Raw genomic sequence first — 22,808 nt, forward strand, 5'->3', positions numbered from 1 at the left:
GACAATACTAAAGGAAAGCTATTTGCTTTTTAGAATGGTAGGGAGAATATATCTGTGTTCTCATCTGAAGCCAAATCAGTATTTTCCTTTCACATTCCCAAAACTCAGAGAACACGGGCAGGAGGAGGTAGGGAAGCAGAAATGTTCTTGACCACCTCACCCAGTTTCAGCATGTTGTTCCAGGATCCGGAATCTGTCAGTTCAGAAGATGAAGAGTTCGAAAATACCTTAAAATCAAAAAGAATCATCTCTGTATTCACTCTTAGAATTTAAATAAGTCTTAATATGAAAAAAAAATCAGTCTATTGGTGATGATTTAGTTACCTCACAGAAGAAACTTCATCAATAAGACCAAAGGTTTAATTTGTGAAAACTCACAAAATGATGTAAAAAGTAACAATTCCAGATTCTTCACACATACTTAAACAAGAAAACCAGATGTAGAGTTGACTCTTGAACAACAAGGGTCTGACCTCTGTGGATCCAATTAAATGTGGATTTTTTTCAACAGTAAATACTAGTGTACTACATGATTACTGGTTGGGAATCCACGGATGCAGAACCTCAGATATGCAGAACCAAGGATCTGGAGGGCCAACTACGTGAGTTTTTGACTGTGTGGAGAGTTGGGGCCCATAACCCAAGCATTGTTCAGAGGTCAACTGTATTAGTAATTAGGCTCCTTATAAATATTTTTTAAATGTGCAATTTCTTAATCTTTCATTTTTTTGGTCTCTATATCAAGGCTAATTAAGACATGAACATTTCGGAAAGAAGTCATTCTACATATTAATTCCTAAAAAGAGAATATTTCTAAAATTTAACTTTAATGGTTAAGTACAAAGACCAGTAGCCCCAGTGAAGCCTTATCCCCACTGACCTCTCCTGAAGGGACAACATTCCGTGTTCCATTACAAGCAGAAGTCACCATGGGCTTTGTGGTCAGCTGGAATGGGAATCCAAATAAGCTGGCAGCATTGTAGAGACTGTTTTTCACTTGGTGAATAAAGCAACCTAGAAAGTGTAATATAGATTACATATACATATATAGAGTACTTAAACTTTTAGAAAAAAAAAAAAATTATATCTTAGAAAAGGCCTCTCTCAATTTTTATTAGAAGTCCTATCTTCAACCATTGAGAGAAAAAGGTACCTGTAAAAATAATTTTTCTCATATCTGAATAACTGTAACTCCAGCATTAGCATTTTAGGGTTTTTTTTTAGTAAAATATCTAGGAGGTTACAAAAGCATGAAACCATCATTTTAGCAAATCACATACTGATTCACAAAAAAAAGTCCTGAAATGACAGCTTTTAAGCAATGAGTTCCCCAAAATATATAAAATAAATCTTTTCCAGAGACATAAGGGCATAACTTAGACAACCTGGAACATATAGTTACTAGGTATGGCAGAATTCTAGGAAGCATTACCATTTACTCACTGGTTTGTCCTTACTTCTCAGGCAGGTTAACAATATAGCTGTCCTAAACAACTACTTACTACCTTGGCTATATCCAGGATGGAAGTTAGTGAAGTATAAGATATGTGGCTCCTAAACGTCTAAGGAGGAAACAAAGCTATGCCTCTACTAGAGAAGATGTGTTGGAAGATCTCAGACTCACCCCTCCCTGCCACCAAAAATAAAGATTACAAAATAAGTAAGCAAATAAATAAGGGGGAGGGGTAGATTTCAATGCTTTCCCCACTTCCTCCTTTTATCACACTACGCACTTCTCACTTCCTACACTGCTGATTTGTTTTCTACAATTTCCTTTCTATTTCCTAATTAAGGTTTTCTAAAGCACTAGTTTGAGATAAAAGGGTCATCATCTTAACCATATTCTGCTTTAGAGAAAACTACCCTGAAAGTGCAATGGTGGCTTTTAAACATCAAGCACTCCAGAACATATAAGATATAAAATACTTTCCAGGAAGATAGGGGAATAACTTAAACAACAAGAAAGATGTGCAAGATGCGTAAAGCAGAATCCAATTTGAAGTAATCTGTCACTATAGTTAGAAGTACCAAAATTTGCAAATGCCTTGTTTCTCATTTTAGGAACTGGAGAGAATTCCAGGTTATCCCTCTAATAATGTTGAGGGATATCACTTACATTCTACTGTGCTATAAATGGGAGAAAAAGAACTTTAGGGATTGGTGCTTATCATCCAGATTGGCATCCAGACTCCAAACGGCAGGAAGTACTCGTAATAACATAAATGCGTAATAACATAAGTGCGCACAAAAAGTATTGTGATATTTATTTTCCCATAAGTTTTGTCAAAATCTGAGTATGCCCCAAAATTATGTCAAAAGAGCTCATTGATTAAAAGAAAAAAGCAGGCAGGAAGGCCCACCTCATCTGTAAAATGAAGATAAGACCATCTTATTTTGCTGAGACTAAGTAGATCGCTTCAGATCCCTTTCATCTGTAAGATCATGAGTCTGCAATTCTAAGCTGCTTCTTCTTTTCACTCTTCCTTTTTTTGTCTCCAAAGCAGCCAACAGACTCATACTGTCCAATATAGGAGCCAGTATCCACAGGTAGTTACCTAAGTTTAAATTTAATTAAAATTAAATTCAGTTCCTCAGTTGCACAGCCCCACTTCAGGTGCTCAATAGCCATCATCTCAGAGAGTTCTATTGGCCAGCACTGCTAGAGACCTCTACAAACTCTACCAGAAGTATTATCTCTGCTACCCACTGCTTCCCCCTTGGCTTAGGTTCCCTTCTATAGTTTCTAGTCAGAAAATCTTAATATATATTTCATGGAAATCATGGACGGAGAGAACCTTAACATACCAGAATTATTTCAGGAACCTTCTCTAATACCACCATCAAAGTTTTTTGCTTTCTGTTTTTAACCACATACAGCTGTTTATTTATATTTTTCTATAAAATTGACTCACTTTTTTTTGCTAAACAAATGTATTTGTGAAAGGTAACTTTATATTACTACTGTTGATGTAAAGCAACCTTATTTGCCTTATGAAGAAATGAAAACAACAATATTAAGTTCTAGCTGGGCCTGTTAAAAAAGGGAAGATTAGCATGTATTAGACAAGTTTTAAATACATACTAGCATTAAATCAACATGTTTTCTGCTTAAAATAATCAGAAATTTAAAATAACTGAAAAGGATACAACATTTTTAGTTTATAACATAATTCAGATGATACTTAATGCTATGAATGTTGTATCTCCTAAAATCATTTATTTCTTGAATTGGTATCTGTCCTGTGCTTTGGGAAATACTGTCCTAATGAATTCAGTATAAATTCCTGGCATTCAAAGTCCCTCTGTATTTTGAACTCTCTCTTTGGTCAACTTTTTCACTAAGTTCTATTTGCTATTTCCTGAATTACACAATTTCCCATACTGTTCCCTCTGCCTAGAATGCTTTTCCTTCCTATTGCTCTCTGTCGATACCCTATCTATCCTTCAAGACTCATTTCACATATTAGATCCTTCATCAAATATTTACTGAGACTCTTTTTTTTGTGTGTGTGGTACGCGGGCCTCTCACTGCTGCGGCCTCTCCCGTTGCGGAGCACAGGCTCCAGACGCGCAGGCTCAGTGGCCACGGCTCACGGGCCCAGCCACTCCACGGCATGCAGGATCCTCCCAGACCGGGTCGCGAACCCGTGTCCCCTGCATCGGCAGGCGGACCCCCAACCACTGCGCCACCAGGGAAGCCCTACTGAGACTCTTAACCAGAAGAAAATTGGACAGTATTTTGTTACTACCTTTCTTATATCACTTATCATATCCTCATAGACATTAGTATTATTTAAGTACTTGTCTTAAAACCCCCCACTATATAATCATACACCCCCTACAACTTTAAGGTCCTTAAAAACAGAGACCCTGTCATACTCATTTTTGTATTTCCTGTGGAACAGAACACATTGCTCAACAGTAAGACAGGCTCAATAAGCACTCATTGGATTTAAATGAAGTCTTAACACAGACATGTCCACTCTACCTCATCCGGAGGTAGATTCAAATTCACATGCATTTTTGAGAAAGAGGAAAATATTACTATAGTATTCCACTGTGCCTTTTCCCTTTACTCTAATCTAGTTTTATTCTCTTCTACCAAGCAATGCCTAGCCCTTCAGATATAGGGAAGTAAACAATTTGAGGCAACAGATTACAGTGGTTCACTCAGCTATCTGAACTAGACGACTCAGTTTGAAGTAGTTTTTACAGTGTTTTCTCCCCCAAATTTAAAAAGCACCTTTTCTTTATAGGAAGATTCGAAAATGTGAAATGCACTTTCAACATACAGGCTTATTTATTTGGAAAGATACTTACGTCTCTGCTAACACTGGTTACCTCTAGTGAAGATAACTGAGTAGAAGAGGGACAGGAAAGAGACTTACTTTTCACTGTATGTACTTTTTATCTTTTGAATTTTGTCCACACATAAACTTTTCTTATTTAAAAAACTAACTTTTAAAATTAATATTTAATACCTAATCTCGGTCTTTTGGCTGGTATTTCATCAGTGTCCACTGTAGAAAGCAGAGTGCTGAAAAAAGAGAAAAGAGATATATATGCATATATTCATATACACACATATGCACTCCTACAAGTAGGCTTACTGTTCGTGCAACACACCTCCTTCCATTCACTTTGTCATAAAATGAGATCCAACTAACGTTTATGCTATAAGTAGGCCTTTATCATTTGAGGATGTAACACTATGGTTTCAACTATATGAGATCCAAAACTCCCTATTATATAATAATCTGTAGTCTGGCTAAAGTACAAACAGGAAACTGGTCAGAAATCACTTAACTAGTAAATGAATATAGGTAAAAGCTTAGGACCATGCTATTCCTTTTCTCGCCAGAAATGATTTAAGAACAAATAATATCCTTTTGCAAGATGACACCCTCCCCAAAAAAAGTCACTTTCTACTTCAGATAGAAGTAGACAATACAAGAAGCCTCAAAAGATAGTTCTCAGCCAGAAAAAGGTGTTATATTTAACCTCATTTTTATCATGGAAACTATATTACAGTGATAACAAAGAATTTGGAAATTCAGGAAATTTTTGGACCTATACCTCAAGAATGTTAAAAGTTCATGGTATAATCATCCTTCTAAAGATGATTATGAATGATCATATTTACAAAAAAAATGAACAGAATAAATCCCAGGAGAATACCATTCAGTTCATAACTTTAAACATCCCAACAAGACTTCCTATCTTCATCTGGACTGAAAAATGGCTTACATTTAAAAGAGTTGTTTTAGATAAAGGATGTGGTAAAGACCAGGAGTTTGACCTACAAGCCACTATTTCCCTGACCAGCAGAGATTCGCAGTAAAAATAAAGGACAGGGGAGAGGAAATTCACATTTCCTTATTCAATAAATATGTACCAAGTGCCTATCACACACCAGCCTCTGCACAAGGCCCTTGGGTCAGAATATACAAACACTACCCTTATATACCCTAAGCATCATTCTAGGTACTTTACAACTTGTTGTCAAATGATCCTTATATCAACCCTACAGAAAGGTAGAAAGAATACGTTAAAACCTTGCCCTCTCTGGAACACATGATGGAATTTAGCTCACAGCCAATTCATCAATGATCTGAATTCTCAGACTCATACATTAAGTAATCATCTTGTTTTCTCAAGCTCCAAGAAACCATCCTCCAATGATCTTGAGGCTTAATAAAAAAAATGAAATTAACACTTGATCATTAAAAGTTGGGAGGTTATGTATAGAATTGGTATGGTACTTTATTCTCTAGATTAATTCTTAGGGAAGGGGGTAGACACTATGAAATGGGACAAACCAACAGGTAAATGCTGAGAACAACTTTTAGTTTCCCAAAAATTTTAACTGAATTTTAGAGTACAGACTAGTGATCTTTTTAAAGGAATGAAGTACCTACTTTTTTTTTCTCATACACTAATTCTAAAGCACAGAATCACTCTCCCTCCCCAGCAAAACACACACACACACACACACACATACACACACACACACAGTTGGACAGTTGTTTCAAAACAAGACAGCTGCTGTCTCTTGGTGCTAAGAGAACAGTAAGTGTAATCGAAAGGGCTCTGGGCAAGCTGTGAGTCTCACTTAACTGCACTTATTGCGCACAGATGACACTTGGGAGTGTGCCTTGTAAACAGGAGCCACACAAAGACAGTATTCCTTCAATTTTCAGTTTTCAACCTAAGAGCAGCAAAATATGATACAGCCCCATTTGTTGACAGCAACCAGCTTGGACTCTGACAAGAGAGATCCTAACCATCACCGACCAGTAGCTCCTTCCATCATCAGGATTCGCATCTGCACAGCGCGGAGGAGCTACTACGTCACCAGGGCATCCGCGACACGCACCTCTACCGCCTCCGCCCAGCTACCTGTTTCTGCCGAGCGGGGCCTGCCTGCCAGGCCCGGATCAGCGCTATGCCGGCCGAGCCCGGGGTGGGGGAGGGGAACAGCCAGGCCGGCGCTCGGGCCCCTCTCCTCTCACCTGTTCGAGCGCCGCCTCTTCAGGAGGGCCCGGGCAGGAGGCACCGGCCGATCACAGAAACGGAAAATGGTGCCGAGAATTCTAACCAGCCATTTGTACATACCAGGCCCAAGCAGCAGCGGCGGCCGACACACCCCGAGACGCAAACCCCAGAGCTGTCGCCGCCGCTGCCGCCTTCGCTGCCTCGACCACCAACGCCAAAGCTCAGTCGCCGACTTGTGACGCAGTCCTAGGGCCCACAGATACAACGTCACCTGAGCTACAGGACGCCTCCGCTTGCCACCGCTTCTCACGTCACCTCCTCCCGCCCGACCGGAAAGCATCTTCGCCCTCAACCTGCGCAGGCGCAACCTAGGTCCCCACCTCCCGAGCCTAGCAACCAGAATGCCCGCGGGATGGTCCCGGCCCAATCGCTAACGAGATCGCAAGGGCTGTGGGCGGGGTTTTCTCTTCGGCGGAGCCAGTCCTGAGACTGCCCGCGGGACAAGGCTCTTGGGCCGCACGTGAGGGTTCTCCACCCGGGAGAGGGTTCTCCACCCGGTTCTCCTCCCAGCGCTGAAACACAGTAGGTGATCAGTAAATGTTTGAGTGCACCAAATAAAGGTTAGTCAGGTTAATTAACAAACGTTTACCCTGCTAGGCGCCCTTTACTTTTCACATACTTTATGTCTGGTATTTTACACGCAGTCACCTTCATTTCTCCCAGCAACCGCAGGCGATGCGGAGCCTTGTGCCCATTTTTAATAAGGAAATCCAGGCATAGAGCGGTTAAGTAATTGTCAAAAAGCTAGCTAGTGGCACAGCTGGAATTTGAACCACAGTCTGTAACAGCGCCACAGTCCCTCGCCCTTGAAGTCCGTCGGCAGAAACATGATTACAAATTACAAGATAATTGGCTGTAAGTAAACTATACTTCAATTAAATTTTTTAAAAGATAATTGGCTGCTGTGATAAAGGTGGGTAGAAAGTGCAGTAGGAGCCAGAGAAAGGAAAACCGTCGGCTAGGGAAGTTAAGGAAAGGGCACAACTAAAGGAAGGCTTCACAGAAACTTAAGGATGAAAAGCTACCTGTGGCCTACTAGTAGCTACTAGTCCCCCCACCCCCACCCCGAGCCGGCAGGGAGTGCTGCTAATTATTCTCCCTCTCTTATCTAGAGGTCCTACTTCAGGTTAATTATCAACAACAGAAAAGGACCCTCCCTCTTACTAAAGGAAAATCCACTCCCCTGGCCCAACACTCCTGGGAATCCTGAAATGTTTTTATGCCCCACGAATCCATCCCTGAATGCACTTGATCCTTAATCTGTGATTCAATTAAGGTCAGACTTCTAGATTTGCTTGAACTTCAACACAGGCACTCCCCAGTAAGCCTCATCATTTGCTCAATAGACATTCTTCCTAGATTCTTTCTGCAGCAAGCCACCCACTAGAGCCCCAGAAGAAACAGCTACCCACCTGTGGCTACCACCGCACTGGCCTGGGGGGATGGGGGCAGGTCCTAGAGGGTAGAAGCAAATCCTAAGTGTGAACATGGGCTCCTCCCTCAATTCCCTAAAATTTAGCTAACACCTGGCTGTTACAGATAGTTTGGGAATAATAGGAGAATTATTAATATAAAGCTGAGAAGATTCAGAAGTGGCTATTACAAGTACAGCATCTATAGCCCATTGCCTCCCAAAAGGATTCTGGGCCCCTCAAGGTCATCTCTCCACTCTTCTCAACAACTTCTACATGTCACCAACAGAAGATAATTTCCCTTCCACATTTGCATCTACCCGTTTCAGGCTGGACTCACAAGTTAACTTAAAAGATTACCATTGGCATTATTATGCAGGGCAGTTCAGCTGTGTCCCAACTGCCCATTCCACTATAGAAGTAAGTCTTTGCTTTTGCCAAACCAAGAAGACCACTCAAGTATTGGGAAGGAATTCTCCAAAACAAAAGAGTGGTCTTCATTAAAACATAAATCAGAAAACTGCAAGCTGCTTTAGTTAGAAGAGCAGCTTCTCCCAGGTTCTGGCCACCAAGATTTAAGAAACTTTGGCATCAAGTCTCAGAGCAGACTACTACAAAACCACAACACAATTTTTTTTCTTTTCCGGACTCATTAAGAGCACCCTCACATACCCAATACTGAAACAGGTCACCCGCCATGAAAAGTGGGAGGGCTTTGGGATTACAAACCTCAGTCCGAATCTCTGGACCTCATTAGCAAACTAACTCTGCCAGCCCCTCTGCGCACATACACCACCTCTGTGTTCTCCTAGTTCTCTAGTCACGCTCTGAAATGGAGAAAGAAAGGGGATTCAGCCTTACAGTCGCTTCTGCCTGCGTCTTGTCTGCCAGTTGGTGCCTTCGATGTCCTGTCGTCCACAGTAGAGGCGTGGACCACTGCCCATCCACCGACCAAGGAGTGGGATTATCCATAACCCCAAATCCACTACTGACGGAGCCATTCCCAGACTCAGGAACTCTTCACTGGAGGCCCAGAGGAGAATCCCAAAATCACACGTAGTAACAAGGATGCTGAGATTTCTGCCCTTGGTTTGGATAACTTGCACCCATGTACCGCCAGAGGAGCACAACCTCATTGCTTTAGTTTTCATAGGGTATCCTAACCAGTTACTCTAATTTTCTAAAAAGACCTCTTCTTCCTCCTCCTTCAGAGATCCTCTCCTTCAAGCCTTTCCATGGCCCCTCCCCCATCTTCCTCAAAACCTACCACACAGAACAATGAAGACCCAGCCCTCCAATCCATTCTTTAGTCTTGCAAATTTTCCCTTTGCCAGCATTCTTGAAGTGTTAAAAGATCTCCTACCAATTTCGTTTTTGCTGACCCCTGTCAGAAGAGAGATCTGGGCCATTCGACTGAAGCGGGGTATGAGCCCATAGATGAGGTGTTGTTGGTTTGGGCCTAATGTGCCTAAAATCTAACATAATTCACCACCATGAAAATTGACTTCCTTCTGGGGACCAACTCCTCTGGTACTCAAGAAAAGCGAGCCCTTCTAATAATGTGACTTTGATCTTATTCAGTCTGTCCAATAACTTTGGCCATATTATGCCAAAAGCAAGTATAGCTTTCCATGTCCTAGATTTTATTACAAAATTTGCTCACATCAACTACAAATGGCTTGTAGTTGCCTCATGTAGAGAAATAATAGCATCTGGCCCTACCTAAGCCTATTTCCTCATCTGCAAAACATAATTCACCAAACCTGTCTCTCAGATCTGTGGGCACATTAAATGTGTTGATGTATATGAAGGGTCTACTTCAATGCCCAGCATAGCTAAGTGCTTAATGTTTCTCTTCCCTCTCTTTCCTTCTCATATCTAATGAGTCATTTAACTTGCTAGTTCTGCATCCTATGTTTTCTACAGATCTGCCTGTTCCCCTCTCCAAATGTTACCAAGACTGTTAGCCTTGAGCTTTAATCCTCCCCCTTCAGCTGCAGGGAGGTGTTGTCCTAGTCTTACAGGAAACCACCAGAATAGAAAAACAAGAGCCCACCAAACCAGTTAGAACCAACTACGTCCAAGGTGGTAGAAAACCTGACCTTCAGTAGACCCTCATTATATGCTCATTGTAATACATTTGCATGGTAAATAACACACCTGATAGTTGACAATTGCCACAGGAAGAGCCAGAAGAGCCCATAAAAGGACTGAAAACGGGTGTTGTAAAACTATTGTTGTCCCAGTTCCTAGCATACCGCACCTCTGTTCTCAGATAAGTCATAAATATTCCTCTCTCTCTTTTTTTTTTTTTTTTTTGCTGAGCTGCTCAGCATGCGAGATCTTACTTCCCTGAACAGGGATTGAACCCATGCCCCCTGCAGTGGAAGCATGGAGTCTTAAGCACTGGACCTCCAGAGAAGTCCTCCTCCCTCACTTTACTCAGTTCCCTCCTTTTACCTCGACCCTCCTGTATATATGGTGTCTCAAGCAGGTTGAGAATTTGATTTTCTTTTCTTTTCTTTTTTTAAATAAACATATTATTTTGGAGTAATTTTAGATTTACAGAAAAGTTACAGAGAATACAGACTTCCCTTACACTCTTCACCCATTTGCTTCTACTACATAACTGTGGTACATTTATCAAAGTAAGACAGTAATACTGGCACATTACTATTTTTTTCTTTTTTTTTTTTGAATTTTATTTTATTTTTTTATAGAGCAGGTTTTCATTAGTCATCCATTTTATACACATCGGTGTACACATGTCAATCCCCATCGCCCAATTCATCACAACACCACCACCAACCCCCGCCGACTTCCCCGCTTGGTGTCCATATGTTTGTTCTCTACATCTGTGTCTCAGTTTCTGCCCTGAAAACCTGTTCATCTGTACCATTTTTCTAGGTTCCACATATATGTGTTAATATATGATATTTGTTTTTCTCTTTCTGACATACTTCACTCTGTATGGCAGTCTCTAGATGCATCCACGTCTCTACAAATGACCCAGTTTCATTCCTTTTTATGGCTGAGTAATATTCTATTGTATATACGTACCACTTCTTCTTTATCCATTTGTCTGTTGATGGGCATTTGGGTTGCTTCCATGACCTGGCTATTGTAAATAGTGCTGCAATGAACACTGAGGTGCATGTGTCTCTCTGAATTATGGTTTTCTCTGGGTATATGCCCAGTAGTGGGATTGCTGGGTCATATGGTAATTCTATTTTTAGTTTTTTAAGGAACCTCCATACTGTTCTCCATAGTGGCTGTATCAGTTTACATACCCACCAACAGTGCAAGAGGGTTCCTTTTTCTCCACACCATCTCCAGCATTGTTGTTTGTAGATTTTCTGATGATGCCCATTCTAACCAGTGTGAGGTGATACCTCATTGTAGTTTTGATTTGCATTTCTCTAATAATTAATGATGGTGAGCAGCTTTTCATGTGCTTCTTGGGCATCTGTATGTCTTCTTTGGAGAAATGTCTATTTAGGTCTTCTGCCCATTTTTGGATTAGGTTGTTTGTTTTTTTAATATTGAGCTGCATGAGCTGTTTATATATTTTGGAGATTAATCCTTTGTCTGTTGATTTGTTTGCAAATATTTTCTCCCATTCAGAGGGTTGGCTTTTCATCTTGTTTATGGTTTCCTTTGCTGTGCAAAAGCTTTTAAGTTTCATTAGGTCCTATTTGTTTATTTTGGTTTTTATTTCCAGTACTCTAGCAGGCAGATCAAAAAAGATCTTGCTGTGATTTATGTCAAAGGGTGTACTTCCTATGTTTTCCTCTGAGAGTTTTAGTGTCCGGTCTTACATTTAGGTGTCTAATCCATTTTGAGTTTATTTTTGTGTATGGTGTTAGGGAGTGTTCTAATTTCATTCTTTTCCATGTAGCTGTCCAGTTTTCCCAGCACCACTTATTGAAGAGACTGCCTTTTCTCCATTGTATATCTTTGCCTCCTTTGTCATAGATTAGTTGACCATAGGTGCGTGGGCTTATCTCTGGGCTTTCTACCCTGTTCCATTGATATATATTTCTGTTTTTGTGCCAGTACCATATTGTCTTGCTTACTGTAGCTTTGTAGTATAGTCTGAAGTCAGGGAGTCTGATTCCTCCAGCTCCGTATTTTTTCCTCAAGACTGTTTTGGCTATTCGGGGTCTTTTGTGTCTCCACACTAATTTTAAGATTTTTGGTTCTAGTTCCATAGAGAATGCCATTGGTAATTTGATAGGGATTGCATTGAATCTGTAGATTGCTTTGGATAGTATAGTCATTTTCATAATATTGATTCTTCCAATCCAAAAACATGGTATCTCTTTTGATTTGTTGGTATCATCTTTAATTTCTTTCATCAGTGTCTTATAGTTTTCTGCATACAGGTCTTTTGTCTCCCTAGGTAGGTTTATTCCTAGGTATTTTATTCATTTTGTTGCAATGGTAAATGGGAGTGTTTCCTTAATTTCTCTTTCAGATTTTTCATCATTAGTGTATAGGAATGCAAGAGATTTCTGTGCATTAATTTTGTATCCTGCAACTTTACCAAATTCATTGATTAGCTCTAGTAGTTTTCTGGTGGCATCTTTAGGATTATCTACGTATAGTATCATGTCATGTGCAAACAGTGACAGTTTCATTTCTTCTTTTCCAATTTGTATTCCTTTTATTACTTTTTCTTCCCTGATTGCCATGGGGAGGAATTCCAAAATTATGTTGAATAATAGTGGCGAGAGTGAACATCCTTGTCTTGTTCCTGACCTTAGAGGAAATGTTTTCAGTTATTCACCATTGAGAATGATGGTTGCTGTGGGTTTGCTGTATATGGCCTTTATTATGTGGAGGTGGGTTCTCTCTATGCCCACTTTCTGGAGAGTTTTTATCATATATGGGTGTTGAATTTTGCCAAAAGCTTTTTCTGCATCTACTGAGATGATCATATATGGTTTTTATTCTTCAATTTGTTAATATGTTGTATCACATTGATTGATTTGCGTATATTGAAGAATCCTTGCATCCCTGGGATAAATCCTACTTGATGATGGTGTATGATCTCTTTTAATGTGTTGTTGGATTCTGTTTGCTAGTATTTTGTCGAGGATTTTTGAATCTATATTCATCAGTGATATTGGTCTGTAATTTTCTTTTTTTGTAGTATCTTTGTCTGGTTTTGGTATCAGGGTGATGGTGGCCTCATAGAATGAGATTGGGAATGTTGCTTCTTTGCAAATTTTTGGAAGAGTTTGAGAAGGATGGTGTTAGCTCATCTCTAAATGTCTGATAGAATTCACCTGTGAAGCCTTCTGGTCCTGGACTTTTGTTTGTTGGAAGAATTTTCTTTTTTTTGCGGTACGTGGGTCTCTCACTGTTGTGGCCTATCCCACTGCGGAGCACAGGCTCCGGACGCGCAGGCCCCGTGGCCACGGCTCATGGGCCTTGCCACTCCGCGGCATGTGGGATCTTCCTGGACTAGGGCACGAACCCGCGTCCCCCGCATTGGCAGGTGGACTCTCAACCACTGCACCACCAGGGAAGCCCCTGTTGGAAGAATTTTAATCACAGTTTCAATTTCATTACTTGTGATTTCTCTGTTCATATTTTCCATTTCTTCCTGGTTCAGTCTTGGAAATTTACACCTTTCTAAGAATTTGTCCATTTCTTCCAGGTTGTCCATTTCATTGGCATAGAGTTGCTTGTAGTAGCCTCTTAGGATGCTTTGTATTTCTGCGGTGTCCATTGTAACTTCTCCTTTTTCATTTCTAATTTTATTGATTTGAGTCCTCTCCCTCTTTTTCTTGATGAGTCTGGCTAAAGGTTTATCAATTTTGTTTATCTTCTCAAAGAACCAGCTTTCAGATTTATTGATCTTTGCTATTGTTTTGGTTGTTTCTATTTCATTTATTTCTGCTCTGATCTTTATGATTTCCTTCCTTCTACTAATTTTGGTTTTTGTTTGTTCTCCTTTCTCTAGTTCCTTTAGGTGTAAGGTTAGATTGTTTATTTGAGATTTTTCTTGTTTCTTGAGGTAGGCTTGTATAGCGATAACCTTCCCTCTTAGAACTGCTTTTGCTACATCCCATAGGTTTTTGATCATCATGTTTTCATTGTCATTTGTCTCTAGGTATTTTTTGATTCCCTCTTTGATTTTTTTACTGATCTCTTGGTTATTTAGTAACGTATTGTTTAACCACCATGTGTTTGTGCTTTTTACGTTTTCTCCCCTGTAATTGATTTCTAATTTCATAGCATTGTGGTCAGAAAAGATGCTGGATATGATTTCAATTTTCGTAAATTTACTGAGGCTAGATTTGTGACCCAAGATGTGATCTATCCTGGAGAATGGTCCATGTGTAGTTGATAAGAAAGTGTAATCTGCTGTTTTGGGATGGAATGTCCTATAAATATCAATTAAGTCTATCTGCTCTATTGTGTCATTTAAAGCTTGTGTTTCCTTATTAATTTTCTGTTTGGATGAACTGTCCATTGGTGTAAGTGAGGTGTCAATGTCCCCCATTATTATTGTGTTACTGTCGATTTCCTCTTTTAGAGTTGTTAGCAGTTGCCTTATGTATTGAGGTGCTCCTATGTTGGGTGTATATATATTTATAATTGTTATATCTTCTTCTTGGATTGATCCCTTGATCATTATGTAGTGTCCTTCCTTGTCTCTTGTAACATTCTCTATTTTAAAGTCTATTTTATCGGATATGAGTACTGCTATTCCAGTTTTCTTTTGATTTCCATTTGTGTGGAATACCTTCTTCCATCCTCTCACTTTCAGTCTGTATGTGTCCGTAGGTCTGAGGTGGGTCTCTTGTAGACAGCATATATATGGGTCTTGTTTTTGTATCCATTCAACGAGCCTGTGTCTTTTGGTTGGAGCATTTAATCCATTCACGTTTAAGGTAATTATCGATATATATGTTCCTATTACCATTTTCTTAATTGTTTTGGGTTTGTTTTTGTAGGTCCTTTTCTTCTTTTGTGTTTCCCACTTAGAGAATTTCCTTTAGCATTGTCGTAGAGCTTGTTTGGTGGTGCTGAATTCTCTTAGCTTTTGCTTGTCTGTAAAGCTTTTGCTTTCTCCATCGAATCTGAATGAGATCCTTGCTGGGTAGGGTAATCTTGGTTGTAGGGTCGTCACTTTCATCACTTTAAGTATATCATGCCACTCCCTTCTGGGTTGTAGAGTTTCTGCTGAGAAATCAGCTGATACCCTTAAGGGAGTTCCCTTCTATGTTATTTGTCATTTTTCTCTTGCTGCTTTCAATAGTTTTTCTTTCTCTTTAATTTTTATCAATTTGATTACTATGTGTCTTGGTGTGTTTCTTCTTGGGTTTATCCTGTATGGGACTCTCTATGCTTCCTGGAATTGGGTGGCTATTTCCTTTCCCATGTTAGGGAAATTTTCAACTATAATCTCTTCAATTATTTCTCAGGTCCTTTCTCTCTCTCTTCTCCATCTGGGACCCCTATTATGTGAATGTTGTTGCATTTAATGTTGTCCCAGAGGTCTCTTAGGCTGTCTTCAGTTCTTTTCATTCTTTTTTCTTTATTCTGTTCCACAGCAGTGAATTCCACCATTCTGTCTTCCAGGTCACTTATCCGTCCTTCTGCCACAATTATTCTGCAATTGATTCCTTCTAGTGTATTTTTCATTTGTTATTGTATTGTTCATCTCTGTTTTGTTGTTCTTTAATTCTTCTAGATCTTTGTTAAACATTTCTTGCATCTTCTCGATCTTTGCCTCCATGCTTTTTCCGAGGTCCTGGATCATCTTCACTATCACTATTCTGAATTCTTGTTCTGGAAGTTTGCCTATCTCCACTTCATTTAGTTGTTTTTCTGGGGTTTTATCTTGTTCCTTCATCTGGTACATAGCCCTCTGCCTTTTCATCTTGTCTATCTCTTTGTGAATGTGGTTTTTGTTCCACAGGCTGCAGGATTGTAGTTCTTCTTGCTTCTGCTGTCTGCCCTCTGGTGGATGAGGCTATCTAAGAGACTTATGAAAGTGTCCTGATGGGAGGAACAGTGGTGGGTAGAGCTGGCTGTTGCTCTGGTGGGCAGAGCTCAGTAAAACTTTAATCTGCTTGTCTGCTGATGGGTGGGGCTGGGTGGGTCCCCTCCCTGTTGGTTGTTTGGCCTGAGGTGACCCAACACTGGAGCCTACCCGGGCTCTTTGGTGGGGCTAATTGAGGACTCTGGAAGGGCTCACACCAAGGAGTACTTCCTATAACTTCTGCTGCCAGTGTCCCTGTCCTCTCTGTGAGACACAGCCACACCCCACCTCTTCAGGAGACCCTCCAACACTAGGAGGTAGGTCTGGTTCAGTCTCTATGGGGTCACTGCTCCTTCCCCTGGGTCCCAATGCACACATTACTTTGTGTGTGCCCTCCAAGAGTGGAGTCTCTGTTTCCCCCAGTCCTGTCGTTGTCCTGCAATCAAATCCCACTAGCCTTCAAAGTCTGATTCTCTAGGAATTCCTCCTCCCATTGCCAGACCCCCAAGTTCAGAAGCCTGATGTGGGCTCAGAACCTTCAATCCAGTGGGTGGTCTTCTGTGGTATATGTTCTCCAGTTTGTGAGTCACCCACCCAGGAGTTATGGCATTTGATTTTATTGTAATTGTGCCACTCCTACCGTCTCATTCTGGCCTCTCCTTTGTCTTTGGATGTGGGGTATCTTTTTTGGTTAGTTCCGGTGTCTTCCTGTCAATGGTTGTTCAGCAGTTAGTTGTGATTCTGGTGGTCTTGCAAGGAGAAGTTGATTTTCAAACTAAGTTCCTACTTCTCCATTCTCTGGCCATTGATTAAAGCCTGTGCTATTTCAGTCTTAGCATCCATTTTGTTATTGGCTGTGTAAATCTGAACGGAAAAAGAACCCTCCCTGCTAAGGCAGGGGGCTTTGTCTGGGCTAGGGCCCAAGTGGGGGTGAGGTAGAAGATAGATGGGCCCCTGGGACAAACAGCTGTGTTTGTCAAGTGGAGTAAAATTAAAGCTTTGTTCTCACCCAGACACTCCAAGGACAAAGGTAATGGCAGAAGCTGAGCTCTGCTGAAGTAAAGAGATAAGATGACCACTGCTGAGGTCAAAGAAAATTTCCCTGTCTGCACATGTGCAGGAAGGCTACTTGGGGGTCAAAAAGGAAGGAGGTGCCACCCCATAATAAGTGTGGACATGCACCCACAGACCTCTGCAGTGGGATCCATCTTAGCAAAAAATTGCACACGTGTAAATTGGTTCAAGATGGCAGAGTAGAAGGACTTGCACTCACTCCCTCTTATGAGAGCACCAGAATCATAACTAACTGCTGAACAATCATCAGCAGGAAGACTCTGGAACTCACCAAAAAAGATACCCCACATCCAAATACAAAAGAGAAACCACAATGAGATGGGAGGAGGGGTGCAATCACAATAAAATCAAATCCCATAACCACTGGGTGGTGACTCACAAACTGGATAACGATTATACCACAGAAGTCCACCCACTGGAGTGAAGGTTGTGAGCCCCACGTTAGGCTTCCAAACCTGGGGATCTGGCAATGGGAGGAGGAATTCCCAGTGAATCAGACTTTGAAGGCTAGCAGGATTTGATTGCATGACTGACAGGACTGGGAGAAACTGGCGTCTCCACTCTTGGAGGGCATACACAAAGTAATGTGCACATCAGGACCCAGAGGAAGGAGCAATGACCCCACAGGAGACTGAACTAGATGTACCTGCTAGTGTTAGAGGGTCTCCTGCAGAGGCGGGGGGTAGCTGTTTCTCACCATGAGGACAAGGATACTGGCAGCAGAAATTCTGGGAAGTACTCATTGGCGTGAGCCCTGCTGGAGTCCGCCATATAGCCCCACCAAAGAGCCTGTAGCCTCCAGTGCTGAGTTGCCTCAGCCCATACAACCAAAGGGAGGGAACTCAGCCCCACCCATCAGCAGACAAACGGATTAAAGTTTTACTGAGCTCTGCCCACCAGAACAATACCCAGCTCTACCCACCACCAGTCCCTCCCATCAGGAAGCTTGCACAAGCCTCTTAGATAGCCCCATCCACCAGAGGCCAGTCAGCAGAAGCAGGAAGAATGACAATCCTGCAGCCTGTGGAAGGAAAACCACATTCACAGAAAGAGAGACAAAATGAAAAGGCAGAGGGCTATGTACCAGATGAAGGAACAGATAAAACCTCAGAAAAACAATTAAATGAAGTGAAGATAGGTAACCTTCCAGAAAAAGAATTAAGAATAGTGATAGCGAAGGTGATACAGGACCTTGGAAAAAGAATGGAGGCAAAGATCAAGAAGATGCAAGAGATATTTAACAAAGTCCTGGAAGAATTAAATAAAAAAACACCTAGAAGAATTAAAGAACAAACACACAGAGATGAACAGTACAGTAACTGAAATGAAAAATACACTACAAGGAATCAATAGCAGAATAACTGAGGCAGTAGAACAGATAAGTGACCTGGAAGACAGAATGGTGGAATTCACTGCCACGGAACAGAATAAAGAAAAAAGAATGAAAAGAAATGAAGACAGGGCTTCCCTGGTGGCTCAGTGGTTAAGAATCCGCCTGCCAATGCAGGGGACATGGGTTTGAGCTCTGGTCTGGGAAGATCCCACATGCCTCGGAGCAACTAAGCCCATGTACCACAACTACTGAGCCTGCGCTCTAGAGCCTGTGAGCCACAACTACTGAGCCCGCGTGTGACAACTACTGAAGCCCGCGTGCCTAGAGCCCGTGCTCTGCAACAAGAGAAGCCACCGCAATGAGAAGCCCACGCACCGCAACAAAGAGTAGCCCCTGCTCGCCGCAACTAGAGAAAGCTTGCATGCAGCAATGAAGACCCAATGTAGCCAAAAATAAATTAATAAAAAATAAATTAAAATACAGAATTATAAAAAAATAAAAGAAAGAAAGAAAGAAATGAAGAGAGCCTAAGAGCCCTCTGGGACAACATTAAACGCAGCAACATTCGCATTATAGGGGTCCCAGAAGAAGAGAGAGAGAAAGGACCCAAGAAAATATTTGAAGAGATTATAGTCGAAAACTTCCCTAACATGGGAAAGGAAATAGTCACCCAAGTCCAGGAAGTGCAGACAGTCCCAGGCAGGATAAACCCAAGGAGAGACACACTGAGACACATAGTAATCAAATTGACAAAAATTAAAGACAAAGAAAAATTATTAAAAGCAACAAGGGAAAAACGACAAATAACATACAACAGAACTCCCATAAGGTTAACAGCTGATTTCTCAGCAGAAACTCTACCAGCCAGAAGGGAGTGGCACGATATATTTAAAGTGATGAAAGTGAAGAACCTGCAACAAAGATTACCCGACCCAGCAAGGATCTCATTCAGATTCGACGGAGAAATCAAGAAAAAGCTAAGAAAATTCAGCTCTACAGCAAATGCTAAAGGAACTTCTCTAAGTGGGAAACACGAAAGAAGAAAAGGACCTACAAAAACAAACCCAAAACAATTAAGAAAATGGTAATAGGAACATACATATCAATAATTACCTTTAATGTGAATGGATTAAATGCTCCATCCAAAAGATACAGGCTTGCTAAATGGATACAAAAACAAGACCATATATATGCTGTGTACAAGAGACACACTTCAGACTTAGGGACACATACAGACTGAAAGTGAGGGGATGGCAAAAGATATTACATGCAAATGGAAATCAAATGAAAGCTGGAGTAGCAATGCTCATATCAGATAAAATAGACTTTAAAATAGAGAATGTTACAAGAAACAAGGAGGGACACTACATAATGATCAAGGGATCAATCCAAGAAGAAGATATAACAATTATAAATATATATGCACCCAACATAGGAGCACCTCAAAACATAAGGCAACTGCTAACAGCTATAAAAGAGGAAATCAACAGTAACACAATAATAGTGGGGGACTTTAACACCTCACTTACACCAATGGACAGTTCATCCAGTCAGAAAATTAATAAGGAAACACAAGCTTTAAATGACACAATAGAGCAGATAGACTTAATTGATATTTATAGGACATTACATCGCAAAACAACAGATTACACTTTCTTCTCAAGTGCACACGGACCATTGTCCAGGATAGATTACATCTTGGGTCACAAATAAAGCCTCGGTAAATTTAAGAAAATTGAAATCATATCAAGCATCTTTTCTGACCACAACTCTGTGAGATTAGAAGTAAATTACAGGGAAAAAAACATAAAAAACACAAACACCTGGAGGCTGAACAATATGTTACTAAATAACCAAGAGATCAGTGAAAAAATCAAAGAGGAAATCAAAAAACACCTAAAGACAAATGACAACTAAAATATGATGATCCAAAACCTATGGGATGTAGCAAAAGCAGTTCTAAGAGGGAAGTTTATAGCAGTATAATCTTACCTCAAGAAACAAGAAAAATCTCAAATAAACAATCTAACCTTACACCTAAAGGAACTAGAGAAAGGAGAACAAACAAAAACCAAAATTAGTAGAAGGAAGGAAATCATAAAGATCAGAGCAGAAATAAATGAAATAGAAACAACAAAAACAATAGCAAAGATCAATAAATCTGAAAGCTGGTTCTTTGAGAAGATAAACAAAATTGATAAACCTTTAGCCAGACTCATCAAGAAAAAGAGGGAGAGGACTCAAATCAATAAAATTAGAAATGAAAAAGGAGAAGTTACAGTGGACACCGCAGAAATACAAAGCATCCTAAGAGGCTACTACAAGCAACCGTATGCCAATAAAATGGACTACCTGGAAGAAATGGACAAATTCTTAGAAAGGTATAAATTTCCAATACTGAACCAGGAAGAAATGGAAAATATGAACAGATGAATCACAAGTAATGAAATTGAAACTGTGATTAAAATTCTTCCAACAAACAAAAGTCCAGGACCGGATGGCTTCACAGGTGGATTCTATTAGACATTTAGAGAAGAGCTAACAGCCATCCTTCTCAAACTCTTCCAAAAAATTGCAGAGGAAGGAACACTCCCAAACTCATTCTATGAGGCCACCATCACCCTGATACCGAAACCAGACAAAGATACCACAAGAAAAGAAAATTACAGACCAATATCACTGATGAATACAGATGCAAAAATCCTCAACAAAATACTAGAAAACAGAATCCAACAACACATAAAAAGGGATCATACACCATGATCAATTGGGATTTATCCCAGGGATGCAAGGATTCTTCAATATACGCAAATCAATCAATGTGATACACCATATTAACAAATTGAAGAATAAAAACCATATATGATCATCTCAATAGATGCAGAAAAAGCTTTGAGAAAATTCAACACCCATATATGATAAAAAACTTTCCAGAAAGTGGGCACAGACAGAACCTACCTTAACATAATAAAGGCCATATACAACAAACCCACAGCAACCATCATTCTCAATGGTGAAAAACTGAAAACATTTCCTCTAAGGTCAGGAACAAGATAATGATGTTCACTCTCACCACTATTATTCAACATAGTTTTGGAATTCCTCCCCATGGCAATCAGAGAAGAAAAAGAAATAAAAGGAATACAAATTGGAAAGAAGAAGTGAAACTGTCACTGTTTGCAGATGACATGGTACTCTACATAGATAATCCTAAAGGTGCCACCAGAAAACTACTAGAGCTAATCAATGAATTTGGTAAAGTTGAAGGATACAAAATTAATGCACAGAAATCTCTTGCATTCCTATACACTAATGATGAAAAATCTGAAAGAGAAATTAAGGAAACAATTCCATTTACCATTGCAACAAAAAGAATAAAATACCTAGGAATAAACCTTCCTAAGGAGGTAAAAGAACTGTACTCAGAAAAGTAGAAGACACTGATGAAAGAAATCCAAGACGACACAGATGGAGAGACATAAGATTTTCTTGGATTGGAAGAATCAGTATTGTGAAAATGAATACACTACCCAAAGCAATCTACAGATTCAATGCAATCCTTATCAAATTACCAATGGCATTTTCTGCAGAACTAGTACAAAATGTCTTAAAATTTGTATGGAGACACAAAAGACCCTGAATAGCCAAAGCAATATATTTTTTATTTTTTTTAATTTTTGGCTGCATTGGATCTTCGTTGCTGTGCGCGGGCTTTCTCTGGTTGTGGCGAGTGGGGGCTACTCTTTGTTGCAGTGTGCGGGCTTCTCATTGTAGTGGCTTCTCTTGTTGCACAGCAGAGGCTCTAGGCACACGGGCCTCAGTAGTTGTGGCATCTAGGCTCACTAGTTGTGTCACGTGAGCTCTAGAGCACAGGCTTAGTAGCTGTGTTGCACGGGCTTAGTTGCTCCGCAGCATGTGTGATCTTCCTGGGCCAGGGTGCGAACCCATGTCCCCTGCATAGGCAGGCAGATTCTTAACCACTGCGCCACCAGGGAAGCCCCGCTAAAGCAATCTTGATGGAAAAAAACGGAGCTGGAGGAATCAGACTCCCTGACTTCAGACTATACTACAATGCTACAGTAATCAAGACAATGTGGTACTGGCACAAAAACTGAAATATAGATCAATGGAATAGGATAGAAAGCCCAGAGATAAAGCCACACACCTATGGTCAACTAATCTATGACAAAGGAGGCAAGGATATACAATGGAGAAAAGACAGTCTTCAATAAGTGGTGCTGGGAAAACTGGACAGCTACATGGAAAAGAATGAAATTAGAACACTCCCTAACACCATACACAAAAATAAACTCCAAATGGATGAAGGACCTAAATGTAAGACCGGACACTATAAAACTCTTAGAGGGGACACAGCGGTGAGTCAGAATCTGTTTGCAAGCACAGAGAAGTTTCTCCAAGTTATGTGGGTACAACA

General features: G+C 40.5%; 1 protein-coding gene across 5 annotated transcripts in view; it reads right to left on the minus strand.

Moving 5' to 3' along the window:
* The window catches only part of SENP2 (SUMO specific peptidase 2), a 40,616-nt gene extending 33,850 nt beyond the window's left edge, over positions 1–6,766 (minus strand). For 2 of the 5 annotated variants that reach the window (XR_009563738.2, XM_030861484.3), the window contains exons 1-4: positions 6,513–6,766; positions 4,482–4,537; positions 881–1,014; positions 161–227 (exon numbers count right to left, since the gene is read on the minus strand). Coding sequence is in view for 4 of the 5 variants with exons in the window: in XM_030861484.3 (XP_030717344.2) it covers positions 161–227; positions 881–1,014; positions 4,482–4,537; positions 6,513–6,613 (358 nt within the window). In the remaining variant the exon portion in view is untranslated. Of the gene's footprint in view, positions 1–160; positions 228–880; positions 1,015–2,360; positions 2,556–4,481; positions 4,538–6,512 lie in introns of all 5 variants that reach the window. The other 3 variants (XM_060298312.2, XM_030861505.2, XM_030861495.3) reach the window with 3 other exon arrangements.
* Positions 6,767–22,808: the final 16,042 nt, after the last annotated feature.

This window comes from Globicephala melas, chromosome 4 (genome assembly GCF_963455315.2).
Source record: "Globicephala melas chromosome 4, mGloMel1.2, whole genome shotgun sequence".
NCBI classification, from domain to species: domain Eukaryota; kingdom Metazoa; phylum Chordata; class Mammalia; order Artiodactyla; family Delphinidae; genus Globicephala; species Globicephala melas.